General features: G+C 34.9%; 1 protein-coding gene across 3 annotated transcripts in view; it reads left to right on the forward strand.

The window, feature by feature from the left end:
• Window positions 1-15,955, forward strand: part of LOC120626061 — a 55,142-nt gene that overhangs the window by 8,717 nt on the left and 30,470 nt on the right. For all 3 annotated transcript variants that reach the window (XM_039893343.1, XM_039893345.1, XM_039893344.1), the window contains exon 2: window positions 6,642-6,747. In XM_039893343.1, the coding sequence (XP_039749277.1) occupies window positions 6,647-6,747 (101 nt within the window). In that variant the 5' untranslated portion in view covers window positions 6,642-6,646. The remainder of the gene's footprint in view (window positions 1-6,641; window positions 6,748-15,955) is intronic.

Consider the following 15,955-nt stretch of genomic DNA (forward strand, 5'->3'; position numbering starts at 1 on the left):
TATGACGAAAAACATGTATGAAGTGTAATTTTCAGGGTACGATTTGGCAATAAATAAGTATTTATATTATAACTTTGCGCACTTGTCTATGTGATTTTCTATAATTATTTGCTTACTTAAAAGTGTGCTTTTTTAAGTTACGGTATAATACAGGCTACATCACATATTTTAACTCCGTCAACATCACGAAATATGGGGAAGGTCTGTTCCAACTATACGACACTGGTAAATAATATATATAATTATGTAGTAAGAATTCTGTCATGCTTTTTAGCGTTCAGAAGATGAGAAAACTTCTTTTTCCTCTATTATATAAATAGCGAAAAGTGGGTCACCTGATTAATACCGCTTATGACTGTAGCACCAGAAAGCCATCGATGCGATCCCGGCTTTGTAAGGACTTCCTTTAACCGCTCTTTGAACAATGCCTAATCTTAGTGTTAAGGGAACACAGTGGATGTAAGATTCACACTTTGCCAGCGCGTGTCAAAAATGATCCAGCATTACGGATGGTTCAAAAATACCGCATCCAGGTGGTGAAGATTAAATTTGTTTATACGGTCTGATAACAGGGCAGGGCCTCCTCAATCCTCGGTAAAAGATAAAGCTGGAAAGTCAATCTGAAAAGTAATTAGGATTTTTGTTATCCTAGATGTGATATGCTTCATGAACTAATTAATTATTTTTTTTTGCTAAAGTTTGACGTCTTTTTGTGGTTACTCTGTTTAGAATTCCTCGAACTGTGATTCAGGATCTAAATGACGATATGAATTCAAAAACGTAACATTCATAATTTTCCTGCAATGAAATAAGTCTGAAATCAGCTTTATTCGTAACAAAGCAACGTACACATTACAACACTACGTTTTTATGAATTTCTTTTATCAATATTCGCAATATTACATAATAATTAACTATATTATTAATATAGTTACTATATTATTTATATATTTAATTATGGTGTAATATTAATATTCTTGCAACTCGAGAGTACTTTAAGATTTTATACAATCTTTTTGCTCGATTTTGCTAATAAAGATTTTTTTAGATTGAATAGTGTATATTATGCTAAGTTATAACCGCTGACAAAGAATTTGTTAATCCCATTATAAATAGGGATAAACAAATTGTATTTACTTGTTATTTAGTTTTGGGTGAAAACCATATTACACGTCATTGTTCACCAATTTGCAAGCGTGTCGCAGAAATGGTCTGGTATAACGGTGTAGCCGTGACGTCATAGTTTAAATGTCGAGTTTATGCCTCGTCTTTATAGTATGGGTAATTGCGTCGGTCCTCTATAGTCGATCTGCCGGCTGCGGGCGGCGGGACGGCTTCGGCGCTGTTCTGCGGATGATATTTTTAGAGGCGCCGAGACGCCGGCGCGGCCTCACACCATCCCGCATGTTAATTGGCTACTTACGCCGCATTTTTCAGGACGACCGCTCACACTATGCCAATGCCATTGAAAAGGCCGCTATCGACCGATAAACATTGACACCTTTACTGGCCAAAATAACTTTGCCCAAGATATTAATTATATCGACAGCTTACTTACGACTTACATCCATGTTAACTGCCTCGTTGGTCTGGTTGTTAGTATGAAAGAAAGTTCCGGTTCAAAAAGAGTCAGGCCAATTTTTTTTTGTTGTATTATACATATTTTTATTGAGTACTGAGCCGTATACAAAAAATGGCTACTCAAATACCTGAGCCATTCATAGACTTCCTTTGTTTTTTGGGAGGATGAGGATTTCTCTCAATTTAGAGTAAAGCTTATTAAAAGTAAAATAAATCATTTTATTATTTTTATTTAAAAAGGCTTTGAAATTGATCCACAATTGATTTAAGACCATGGTTAACAAAAGTAAAAAAAATCATACATTCGAAAAGAATACGGTTTGTCGGCTAATAAAATGAAGACGGATCTCTTTCGACTTTGTTTATTGATCTCACAACTTTTCTAAATAGTTTACGAGGTATATCCGTAATGAGATTTAATACGTAAAGCAAGCTCACGGCTCACTACAACTCATCCGGGTAACCGACCGACCTACTTCATTTACTTTTTAATCTTTTGCTTTTAAAGTTTTAGTGCTAGAAAGGGATGGATATATTTCCCAGACATGGCTGTTCGTTGATATACTATTGTCTTTTCCTTATGGGAAAAAATCAAGAAAAAAAAACCACCTGAGATTCATGTCGCATGGCGGTAACAAACTAGTAAGACCGCATTGATAATTGAGAGCTTACTATTTATTACAGCCTACAAAGTTTAAACTGACATTAGTGTTAAGTTCTGGAAAACATTATTTTCGTATAGCGAAGGTAAACATATTTTTTCTTCGGAATAATATAATGAGTGCCCTAATATTCATTATGTACACTAGCACCCCCACTACACCATCACCCCCAAATTACTTACTTAGTAAATGCTACAATTCACAGCCACGTCCCGTCGGTCGGTAAAGTCGTAATTATATCATTCTCCTCTTTTGCCGCTTATAACTTTAATTAAATTATTTTTTTTTGTTTGTATAAGATATAAACGTATTAAATTGAAATCTTAATTTATATAAACTTAATTATTCAAGCTTGTTGAGATTAACAAAACCCAATAAGCTAGTAATCGTGATAATTCTGTCAATAAATGTAAGATACATATAGGGATATCAACATTAGCCTGCCGGAAAAATACAAACTTATAAATAATACAAAAACACTTCATCTACTTATTTTATGTAGAGCTGCCGACAAGAATAGCGAACTTCGTGTAGTTCTTTTTGTATCTATTCAATGTCAGACAATTTAGATATAAAAAGTTTTATTTATTGCACAGTATTGGAATTTCTAGTGCAAAACTAATCTTTTATTTTATTCGGAAGATTTTTGCCAGGCTCAAAGTTTTAGTTAAATTTATATTGGCACTTACTTATTTTTAATACAAAATAATAAATATTGGTTAAGCTACTGAAATTTATTGTAAACACGGGTTCAATGAACTGCATTCACCTTCAGAAAATTATGATAATTTTCATTTCATAATTGTTTTTGAATTCCAAGCACAATTCACATTTCGTTTTTTTTGGACGGTTTTAATTTTAAAATTGCTTCCATGCAAGATTGCTGTTACTAAGTTATTGATTCTATTCGTATAATTCTACAGAGGTACAATTTATTTGTTCTATAATTAATGATTATAGCCAATGATAAAGACCGAGTACAGCTTCTGAGTTTACCAATCCGCAGTGGGCCAGCGTGGTGGACGCGAAGGCAAATGATCGAGGCATAATTAGGACCTCCAAAGTAGGCCAATCTGTCGATTACCGAATTGGGTTTTTACTTTGATTACTTTGCGCTGCTTAAATACTAAAAGTTGGTAGGGGATAACTTTGTAGTTACGATTAATAAAGTTTTACTTTCATCCGTTGTAAATATTCTATTATTCAACACTTATTCCGAACTTTCAAATGATTTGTTCTAACTTCAAAAATGGTTACAATAGGTTTTCCCTCCCCCATGTCGCTTCCTCGGATTTTCGTGTTCCAGTTTAATGGCTTCAGCTGTCTCGTTTGTAAGATGAAGAGTGGGCGCGTGAATGTATTTCTTTTTACACTACTACGGTGATGGAAAAATGAGGGCTATGAATGTAACCGGTTTGTATGTAAGTTCATCTGTGCCCTCATAATTATTAAACTACTTAACGTAAGAAGTGTCTTGATCGCCCGCTGGTTATAAGCTGTGACGTTACATAAAAAAAATCTTCTATAAATTTATTATTTAGCTCGCAGGCCGCAGCATTGCATATAATATGCATCAGATAATCGAGAATCATATCTTAAACGACTCCTCAGATGTAAACTAAACATATTTTCTCTCCAAACCTACCCAAATTATATACCTATTTATAATAATCGATATACAATTTTTTTTATCAAAAAGCAAATTACCTAACTATAACCTTACTAATGAAAAAACACCTTAGTCGGGTTTTTAACATTTATTTGATTTGTATAAACATTATAGATAGATAATAATATACGGGATATCTACGTAAGTAGTAAAGTAAGTAACCAAAAAGCTATGCTACCTGTTGTTAAATAAAAATATCAGCCACCTACAACGAGAATGTATGTATACGCAGTAGTTTTTCAAACGTTACATATTGTAATCAACTTGTACCAGAAACAATCCCGTGGGTTTACCAACAGCGCATAATGAAATAGGTAACTAGACGTAGACTCGCCGTTCCGGTTCCGCATTAGCCTAATCATTTCTCTAATTGAAGTGAACACGCAACGAACTCCAGCTGCTGTTACGCTGTCAAACATAACACTAAACTGTTCACAGTAATTTTTGCTAACTGAAGGTAGGTTAAAAACATTAAAGACTACTTTTTAAATACGGTGTAATCAAGAGTTACACCACTCGTTCTACTATTTTTTTTTTAAATTTATATAAGATCTTTAATCTACAGGTTTATTACATTCTTATGACAGCATTCAATCCCCGTTAGGCTTGTGTAATGTTATAGAAATATACTACCCCTATGGGTTGTAATGTGATTTGAATTAAGAAATATCCCGCATTTCGAGAAAAAAGGTTAAGGCAGGTCCTTGTCCTAATTTATATATCTTTTTTTAAAGTAGAATAGAGAAACCTCATTTTGTAAGGCTGCATATTTTTATGGCATTTAGGTATTAAAAAACTAGATTTTTCTACGGCAATAAATTTACATTACCATTGAGTTCAATTATTGATTATCAACTTCTTATCAGATATTTCATACCGTTAGTGTAATAACGAAATTTGAATACACAGTATAACGGACGTACGAACAGACAGTGGATGGAATCCGGTTTTCCAATCACATTCGATCCAGACCCCTTTAAATGTAAAAAACCTATCATTAACCAATAACCCTATTATCTACCATCTCTCTATCATCGCGCATTCTTCACACGCTGTCTGCTGGAGAAAACGACGTTACAAAACAAATAGTTGTTAATATAAATAACTCATAAGTCATAGATCGCCCACGACTTCATAAATGTAGTTTTGTAATCCTGTATCTGCATCTTTTAAATCTTATATTTGCGTGCAACTCACTGAATTTAAAATAGTATAATATTAATGTCAGTTTCCATTGATTTTTTACTGCTACCGGGGATTACTGTTGAGTGCAACGTACTAAAGGATAAGATCCGGTTGTTGCATCTATAGCACATTTTAACTTACTTAATCTTTCACGGATCCATGACCCCGAAGCAACCTCGTAATTTCACGTGTCTTACGAGTACGAACGTATATTGAACATAGTAATAGATATGTTTATATTATTATATAGGTTGAAGTGAAAACAATGTAGGTACTACTGACATATAGAATGTTAATGGACTGTGATATTATCAAGAAATTGTTTTTTAATTGGTTAGTTGTTAATAATTTCCTGAGCAGCAGTTTCAAACGTCGTAAATTAAATTATAGAAATTATTTATTTGATCATAAAATAATATAACTGTCCTGAACAAAGAACAAAGGATATATAATAACGAAAAAAGATTTTTTATTAAACAAGTGAGATAGTTCCAATCGTGTTCATAATAAAAACAAATCATCTTTATAATATTAGTAGGTAACATATATTGTAGCGATTGTTATTATCATATATGCAGTTTTCACTATGCAAAAATTATAATATAGATATTCGCTTTGTGGTTCGTTGATCTATATAATAGCGATTTATATATTATAAAATATAATTCGATAATGTTCGTACCATCTAGAGAACGCCTTCAATTATTCAAATAATTCAAAGTGGCGATTCCCGAAATGGATTTTAGGATCTGTATTGAGGCGAACAAAACAAACAAAAAAAGAAAATAAAATCGTATCGTTTGAGCCACTTTCGAGTTAAGCACGCACAACAATTGTTGATGTTTATATTTATAAAGAATATATTATATTATGATCTTTACGTTTTTACTTTTTTATATAATTGTTTTTAGCTTATTAGTTTATATATACGCTAGGTACTTCATTGTCCGCCTTTACAATTTCTCCAATCAGATCCAATCCTTGATGAGAGATTGCCTGGAAGATTCTTAGATTTTTTTACTTAACAATCATCATTTTATTGAACTGCCAGACCGTATTTTGGTTACTTAACTAATAATTATTACTAATGGCATTTACTCGACCAAAAAGTAACGTCGGCCAATCTTCCTGAGTTATCCTGCTGTAACTGTAAATTCCCCTCTGTAGCTGTAACATGTGTACTCTTGTATAGAGCCCAGGCTACTTTGATATTACAGTAATTTGATGCTCAAAAAGGCTCTACGATTGCGAGCATGCAATTCTTATTCTATACATTTAAAATAAATCTACAAAATTGTATCATATTTCTTTTTTTTTTTTGTTTTTTTTGTAACTTACTTTATGCACCATCCATTTTCCACTCTTTTATCGGCTTCGTACGCTCAGGTTGCCTTTAAAAGATCACTTTTAGTGATAAGGCCGCCTTTGCACCCTAGCACTAAGTACTATTACTGTTTTCCTTGTATTTTCCTTTTTTTGTTGTGTTGCAATAAAGTTTTTCTATTCTATTCTATTCTATTCATATTCGTTTTATTTTGTTGCAGTCAAAATGGTGGTGGGCGAAAGCAAACGTACCGCCAACATCATGGACGGCATTGAGAACACCGGTGACGTACGCCTCCACGACCATCGGCTCCGTCTTAAACAGAGGTAAATTAACGTTTAATAAATTACCAAGGCTAGTTGGGGTAAGAGTTTTGAGTATGGGTGATACTTGATTTCTAAATTAATGATACTCAATACTTTAGGATAAAATTTAAAAAAATTCAAGTAAAAACCAAAGTAAAAGATACTGATTCTTTACCTGGTATCAATATTATTATTAATTTTAATATCGGGAAAAAGGAACAATACATTTTCATTATTATAAATTAGTAGTAATATCGGTTTGACAGATTTGGCTTTTTATTATTAATATTAATAGTCCGAGTAAGATTTTTAGCTTCGATCGATAATAGTATAACTAGTTATGACGAGTACCTACATGTTTCGCAGAGCAACCATACTGTTTTTACTCGGTTTCATAGTCGTCAAAACGTCTCATATTATGTAGGTTCAAGTGGATTTTACATAGTTTTTCTATTAATATAATCCCTTTCCTCGGAGAGCACGTAAAACTGTCGGTTCCGTACCATCACCAACATATGATAAAAAGTAATCGTTTAAGTCTACCCGCATTGGAGCTGCGTTGTTTGGCTATGCTCTAAGGCTTTATCTTCTATGAGAGAGGAGGCCTTTGCCCCCGTGGCAAATTAAAAGGCTGATGATGATGACTAAGCCGTAAGCCGAACTAGTTAGTAATTTTTTTATGTTTTTCCCGCAATAATAATACAACTGGGGTATTTAAAACACATGTTTCGCCAACTTCATTTTTATGACTATGCTATGCTTTCTGTATAGCAAGTACTGGATAGTAATTTATTCCATTTCTAACTTTCATTCGTACATTGTACTAGAAATACATTTTGTAACGTATTCTTGATGAAAATCGCAATGTTGAAGATACTGTACGATATGAAACGGTTATGTAGGTAAATAATATATCATAGACTTTGCTATAAATTATTAAATAATTTCGACTTTTATTGCGATAGCTCGCCTGGGCCGTGCTGAGCTAGTGACCTCATTTTGGAGTTTCGCTTTATGCACCTACGCTACGCCTGACTTGTCAGATATGCTGTAGGTGGAAAGGTTGCAAGTGACGTCATGTTGTGAATGCTACCTTTGCAGTTTCTTTGCTGGTTTAAATTAATCCAGATTCGTTGCTTTCTTCAGATTAATTAACGATGTACCTAAATTGATATTGAATACACAAGGCTTATCGGAGTTTTGAGCGTTTTCAATTTAAGCAAGTATCTCTTGGTTTAATGGTGAAGGAAAACATCGTCGGGAAACCTGCCAATCCTTCACACGCCCTAGATAACGTTTTGGAAAACCCTCAGACATGCATGTTTCCTTAAGATAATATATTAAAGATATTTTAAATTTATTAAAATAAAAACGCACATAACTCCGAAAAATTGGAGATTTGTGCCGAGGATGTACTCGGTCCCTCCGAAGGAATACCGAAGCTCTGACCACAAGGCTATCACCGCTACGATATTGCTTAAGAGCTCGATAAAGAAGTAGCAAGAACTTAATATTAAGAATATTATCGATGAGCGAAAAATTTCACATGGTTTAGCGTGTCCCTTAATTTGTTTAGCATCAGTCTGTTTCTAAGCCAATCGTAATTTGCGGGGAAGGCTTGAGACAGTTTTAGTCAACTGAGGTCGTTTACTTATGCAAAATAAACTTGTTTATATGCATAACCTCCACTGCATTGCGCTTAGACTTTTACGATTCAATCTTTATTAGCATAAAACTGGCTCTCATCTTAAGTAGGTATCTAACTTTGATCAAAGCGATATTCAATAGCAATATTCTTGCCCATTCAGCGAAAGACGAGATGTCGGTCTGTCGTATGCTAGAGAACAAAAAATTCAAAATTCAAAATTCAAAATTCATTTATTTCAAGTAGGCCTAATACAAGCACTTTTGAAACGTCAAGTCTGTCCGTGTGTAGTGACTCTACCACCGGTTCGGAAGGCAGATTCTACCGAGAAGAAGCCGGCAAGAAACTCAGCAGTTGCTCTTTTCCAACATCAAAAATTTACATTTTATATTTTAACATTCATTTTTCTATCTTGTGAGAGATGAAAGCGGAGCCGGATGCTTCCAAGCAACCTTGTCATTAAGAAACTCATCAATTGTATAATAACCTCGCTGTAATAAATGTGTTTTAACACATTCTTTAAACTTATGGATTGGTAGGTCCAAAATTACCTTAGGAATCATATTATAAAAGCGTATACTCAATCCCACAAATGACTTCTGCACCTTTCGCAGACGATATGCAGATGTCACTAATTTATGACCATTTCTTGTAAGTCGACTGTTTATATCCACTTTTTGTTTATAAAGACTAATATGTTGTCTTACAAATACTATATTGTTATAAATGTATTGTGAGGCTACCGTAAGTATACCAATTTCTTTAAATTTTTCACGGAGGGATTCACGTGATTTAAGTTTATATATTGACCGTACAGCTCTTTTCTGCAATATGAATATAGTTTCAATATCAGCAGCTTTGCCCCATAATAAGATCCCGTAAGACATCACACTATGAAAGTACGCGAAGTAAACAAGTCTTGCTGTTTCTACGTCAGTAATCTGTCTAATTTTCCTGACGGCGTAGGCAGCCGAGCTTAGTTTACCTGCTAGTGTATCTATATGGGTACCCCACTGAAGCTTACAATCCAAGGTCATGCCCAGAAAAACTGTGGAATCTTCCATTTTTAGTGATTCTCCATTTATTATTATATTTTTATTAACTTTCTTTACATTTGGTAAAATAAATTCCACACACTTAGTTTTTTTTGCATTTAAAAGTAAATTATTGACAGTAAACCAGTGCGACACATGCGACATAGCACGGCTTACATCGTCAGAGTTGTCTCTACCTCTATCAGTTTTAAAAATTAGAGATGTATCATCAGCAAACAGTACAATGTCACAGGTTTCACTGACATGGTGTGGTAGATCATTTATATACACCAAAAATAGAAAGGGACCCAAGATTGAACCCTGTGGGACACCCATTGACGTAGCCGACCCCTGCGACTTAATGTCTTTTATGCAAACCCTTTGGGTTCTGTCACTGAGATAAGAGGCAACCAAATTTAGTGCAACGTTTTTGATACCATAATGGGCTAGTTTAAGAAGCAAGGTTTTATGATCGACACAATCGAATGCTTTGGATAGATCACAAAAAACACCAATGGCATTCTGCGAACGTTCCCAGGCATCGTACACATGTTTTAAAAGTTTAGCGCCTGCATCCGTGGTGCTACGACCTTTAGTAAAACCGTACTGCTCCGGATGTAGTAAGTTATTTACATTGAAGTGATTCAAAAGTTGATTTAATATAATTTTTTCAAAGACCTTACTAAGAGCTGGTAAGATTGAAATGGGTCTGTAATTGTTAATGTCGTTTTTATTGCCAGATTTAAATAGAGGTATAAGTTTACTATGTTTCATTAAATTTGGAAAAGTACCTCTATCAACACATTCATTAAAAAGTATGGCTAAGTAAGGGGCAATAACGTCTATAATGTTAGATATTACCATTACAGACATACCCCATAAATCACCGGTTTTTTTCTGTTTCAACAACTTAAAATTCTTTATTATATCATATGCAGATATATGTTTAAAATTAAATAAAACGTTGCACTCATTAACGTTGTTCCTCAATAAACTCTGAGCTGCAGTAGGTGAAGAATTAAGTGAATCAGTCAACAAAATAGGAACACTCTGAAAAAAGTTTTCAAAGGTACTTGCAACCTCACTGTCAGCGGTAACTTTATTATCATTAATAATTAATTCAAAGTTTACGTTGCGAGATTTAGCTTTCCCAGTTTCATTATTAACAATTTTCCAGGTTGTTTGTACTTTGTTATCCGATTTTATGATTTGATCCTTAAAGTATAGCGACTTAGCATGAAAGCAAACGTTCTTAAACGTTTTAGAGTACATTTTTACGTGTTGTAGGAAAGCTGGAGTATGGTTATATTGTTTTTCACCATAGAGCTCATACAAATTATCTCTACTTTTGTATATGCCAATAGTTGCCCAATCGCTAAACTTTATTTTTTTATTGAAATCTATATGTTTGAAATTGAATATTTTGTTAAATTCATTTTCTATAATATTAAAGAGCGTACCATAAATGCTGTCAGGATGACCGTTCTTAAAGACAAGGGCAGGAATTTTGGATGATATTTCACCTTTGAATCGCGTCAATTTGCTCTTAGTTATCGGCCTACACTTGACGATATGTTTATCTTTGTTTATATTATTCAAAACAGTAATTTGTTGGCCACAATGATCTGATCTTAAGTTGGTTATTATCGATTTACCTAAGATATCACAGTTGTGAAAAATATTATCTAAACACGATGCTGAGGTTGCTGTGATTCTAGTAGGTTCACTAAAAGCATAATTTAAATTAAAACATTTAAATAAGTTTAGCAACCTAGTCGTAGTTGCATTACTAAGTAAAATATCAACATTAAAATCCCCGCATACTATTGCTTTTTTTGTGGATACAGACAATCGCTTAAGCACATCTTCCATTACATCCTCAAAAAGGCTAAAATCACCTGAGGGGGGACGATATACACACACTATTATAAATCGCTCCAGCTCCACACAAGATAGTTCTACAGTGCGTTCAACAGAAAGACTAACTATGTCTTTTCGCTCCTTACAAGTTATATTATTGTGTACAAAAATTAAGGACCCACCATGAATTGCAGTCCTTCTGAAGAACACACTTGACATTTTGAAATTCCTTAAGATAACTGCTGGATGTGCACCAGTGAGCCAATGCTCAGTAATACACAGAATGTGTATATTGAGTTTTTCCACAAACAGTTCTATTTCAATTTCTTTGCCGGTTAAGCTCTGTATATTTTGATGTACAATGTTCATATTGGAGAGCTTCTCCGTTGTCTGGCTATCTAGTTTAAATAATTATAAGAAATTTTCTTAGTACTTGAACAAGTACTTGGGTCATTATCAGAAATATTGGTACCTAAAGTACAATTTGTAAAGTTGTCAATAGACTTAGTTACAACACTTGTAACTGTATCATTTAAATTGTAAGCTAATAATGAGGCTATATGTTGCTTACATTTTTTTGACAGATAAAAAGTATCCCTAGTCAATAACAGTGGTGAAATAAATTTATTCACATCAAAATAAAAAACTGCCTCACTATGACGGCATGTCAAGTTATAAATTAATAAATTTAAATTATAAATTTGCTTATTTCGCTTAGAACTAAGTGTGCCACAGTACGGAAAGGCACACATAACAAATCTACATTTAGATTTTTCATGCAAAGCCAGCAATTTTTCTACACATCTTATAATTTGTGTCTTTTTTACATTTAAGCTGTCTCCTAACAAAAATATAACATTTTTATTCACATCTAAACTGTCTATGTTCAAACTATCAATAAGATAGTCTAAATTAGCCCCCGGTGAACATCTATTAGTCACTGAGTGATCTAGGTAACAGTTCATAATAGGACCAAAACCTTTACCTAGCTTGTCTGAAATTACTAAAGTGTGTTTTTTATGCTTACTTGATAAATTATAATCTAAGGATGTAGTGACAGGAATAATACTTTCACACTGCTCTTGGCAGGTCTCTAGCTTATTAGAGGACAAAATACTACTACTTAAGTCTAGGTTAGCCGTAGGTATATCTTGAGAACATTGACATTTATTTGCCAATGACTCAAAACAAGCCATATTGTAGGTACCTAGAGCTAACAACTCATCAGCTGCCAGAATTTGTTCATCAATCTGCTTTTTTGACAGCTCATATTTAATAGTCATAGTTTTAAGTGAGAACGATTTATGTGGTCGAAATGTTAATATTTTTTTTATTTTAACTAGTTGTTCGCAGCTATGTTACGGTTTCTTTTAAATCCCGCAGAGCGTTTTGTTTTGCGGCTTCAAAATATTCTATAGCAGTCACCATTAGAACTAGCATACGCGAAACTAGCTAATTATCTGTACTACCGGTACTCGTATTTTTTGCATTGACTTATGTCTATAATTTTTTTTGTGGCGCGCATGCTAGCCCTACAGAAGGCGGACTGTCTTAATCAAGAGATCTCCATCAGTGATCCTTTGCAGTAAGATAGATTGGCAGGGTAGAAAAACCTAAATCAATAAAAGGAAGTAGTTATTTTATTCAAATACTAATCGTAAAAATAAATAAATTGGTATTTGCATCTGTATTTTCATAAATACATAATACACATCATCAATCATCTATAGCCTATAACAGTCCACTGGTGGATTAAAGGACTCTCCCAACGGGATGGTTTGCCCATTACTAGCACGCTGGGCGGGGGCGGGTTGATGATGATAGTAGCATAGAGGACGCTGCTGCCCGTTTTACGTTATATATATTATTTTATATAAAGGTATATGAACAAAAATAATGATACTTGTATTAAATACCTTTCAATATAAACTATGGCTGGGTGGAAAGATAATGGGTAGAACGCTGCTACGGTTAAATCGTAGGGACCGAGATCTAATCCTGCATGGTCTTTTCATTAGGTCTTGATTTTTACGTGCAAAGTGACCGAGTTGATTTCGGAACATTTTGTTGATTTCACGTTTAACTCATAGACTCATCATGTATACACCTCACGGCTAACAGACAACGTGAAAGTTGTTCGAACACCGAATGTCAAACAGTTGAACTCAATATCTAATCAAGTACGTGCCAGATCATCCATAATGCAGGGCTCAGTAGTCATGGCCATAATGAAAAACAATGTATGTACGTAACTTTTTATTTCTTTAATATATACACACACACAACAGGCTCGGACAGAATCGGACGGTGCTCTTCTTTTCACACAGACCTACGGCGCGTGTTAGGAAATAGGGAATTATAGCACTTTATCTATGATAAACCCGATGATTATATTAAATATATCAACAAATCATAGTTTGTATACTCATTGATAGTGTATTGAAAATAGATTAATGGCCTTTAGTAAAATATAGGATCTATGGCGGGAGACGCGAGTTTGACAAGATCGATTGGCGGGAAAGAAAAGTTAGCACGGATTTTAATTAATTAATTGAGAAAAGAAGATTAAGTAAAGTATTGTGGATAGAACGTTACAAATTGGGAATAGATGATTTATAATGGAAACGACATACTTAACGGGATATTGTTGTGGCAAAACAAGAGTCGTACCTATATACTGGTGATGGAGTTGAGATAAGTTGGTAAAAGTTGTTGGTACTATGGTTGTACCTGATGTAGCATCAGATAAGTATATCTCTTATATCCTTTGGGTTATTCAGGTATCATATATGGAGTCCTAGCATTATTTTATACAGATAGTTTATGTAGCAGAGGTTGCTCTATACAAACAACTTGTTCCAAAAGACCTGATGTTATAAGTGATAATAGTAGTTATGTTTTAACTGTCTTAAAATATGTCTTGTATCAAAGGGCATAGCGTTATTACTTATGACAATGTTGTAATTGTGTTTATAAGTTGTTTTGATTGATTGAATAAAAGAGCAACGGTAGAGTTTCTTGCCAGTGGTCTTCTCTGCCGAAGACAGCATTCCGAACTGGTTGTAGAGTCATTTGAAGGTAACAAGTAATATGAATTATAGAGAAGCTTAATATACAGTATTAGAGTCAGTCCAGTTGTTTTATTTCACTCCTTGGGAAGTCAGGTTTATAGAGTACAGACCCACAACAGTGCTCTAAAGCAGGTTGGTGGGCTTTAAAGATTTCTTTTATAAAATGAATACTTTAATAGGAAGGAAGAATAATAGTCATGAGAATAAATGATTACTGCTAAGAAACTAGGTATTTAGCTTCAATAATACTGTTAATTAATGAAAGATCTAAGTGCCATCCTGAACATTGTGGGTATTATAGTGAATATCTGAATACCTGGGCCTTCCATTCTTTATATTTTTTTAGCACGCGCGACGGTTAAAACTGGCCGGAGCGACAAAGCTTTGTTTCACATAGACCGGCTGGAACACATAGAGTACGCAAACGAAGCTGTTCGGCTGCGCGAGAGCGGAAAAGCGCGTCATCAGAAATCATATGTAGCCGGTCGGCTCCTTTTATTTTTTCACACTAACCGCGTAAGGTTTCTTCTTCTTAGTCGTGCACTCTTGGCAGAGTGGTCGTGGCTGCTGAGATGATTTTCATGGCGCTAGGCATCATTGGATTTCACGGCTTCCCGCGCGAGTCTTCTCCACTTTTGGCGGTTGGTAGCGTGTCTAAAACATTCTACCACAGTTGTCTGGGTCAGCGATTTCACCGTATTTATCCAACAAGTAGGTGACCCCGCCCTCTTGCCCTTTTTCGTTCAACCTGTCCTTGCACCACCAATCGTTCAATCGACCCCTCATTCCTTGAGATGTGGCCAAAAAACTTGAATATGCGTAACTGCACTGTAAACGAAAGTCGTTCCTTGATATTCAGTTCTTTTAAAATTGAATTGTTGGTGCGGAATGCAGTCCAAGGGATCTTTAAAAGGCGTCTCCAGCACCACATCTCTAGGGCATCGATTTTTCGGCGGTCTTGTGGAGTTGAAGTCTCCGAGGATAATGAGGAGTTCTCGTTTAGGCATCTTAGACATGCAGGTTTCGAGTTCATTATAAAACTTTTCTACATCATCATCGTTGGTAGCACTTGTTGGAGCATACATCTGAATAACGTTCAGTGGAGTGGGCGATGCATTCATTTCATTGTATGTTTCTCGGTACCACGGTGACCACTGTCCTTCCAATGTGTTTCGCTGATTCCAGTATTTGTTATATTACAGCGTTCAATTTCATTTTCTAGAATTTTGAGTTTCCCATCATCCAGAAGTCCTCTAACGTTCCATGTACCAAAGCCAAGCTGTTCTCGTAGATTGATACTCCTTCCAGTAGCATAGTTTCCATGGGGTGCCTGGTTGCCTGCTACTCCATGGCCGGTAACCAATTTCCCAACCTGAGTCCCGGAAAACTCAGGGCGCCGGTCGCTACGCGGTTTGCATGGCAAAATTTTTCTGTTAACAACTTGTAAATTCATCTTTGGAACTCTCATGGGGCAATAGGCGCCAGTTATTTCAGGGTTTACTGGACCCTAGGCCACTGCTGCCTCTTCTAGCAAGTTGCCTAGCTAGGTGTATGGATATACCGCCATCGATCGGTCGCCAGAGTCTCGTCCGTTGTATGGCAGGGAGTAGCACGTCAAC

The sequence above is a fragment of the Pararge aegeria genome, chromosome 8, assembly GCF_905163445.1.
Source record: "Pararge aegeria chromosome 8, ilParAegt1.1, whole genome shotgun sequence".
Lineage (NCBI taxonomy): Eukaryota > Metazoa > Arthropoda > Insecta > Lepidoptera > Nymphalidae > Pararge > Pararge aegeria.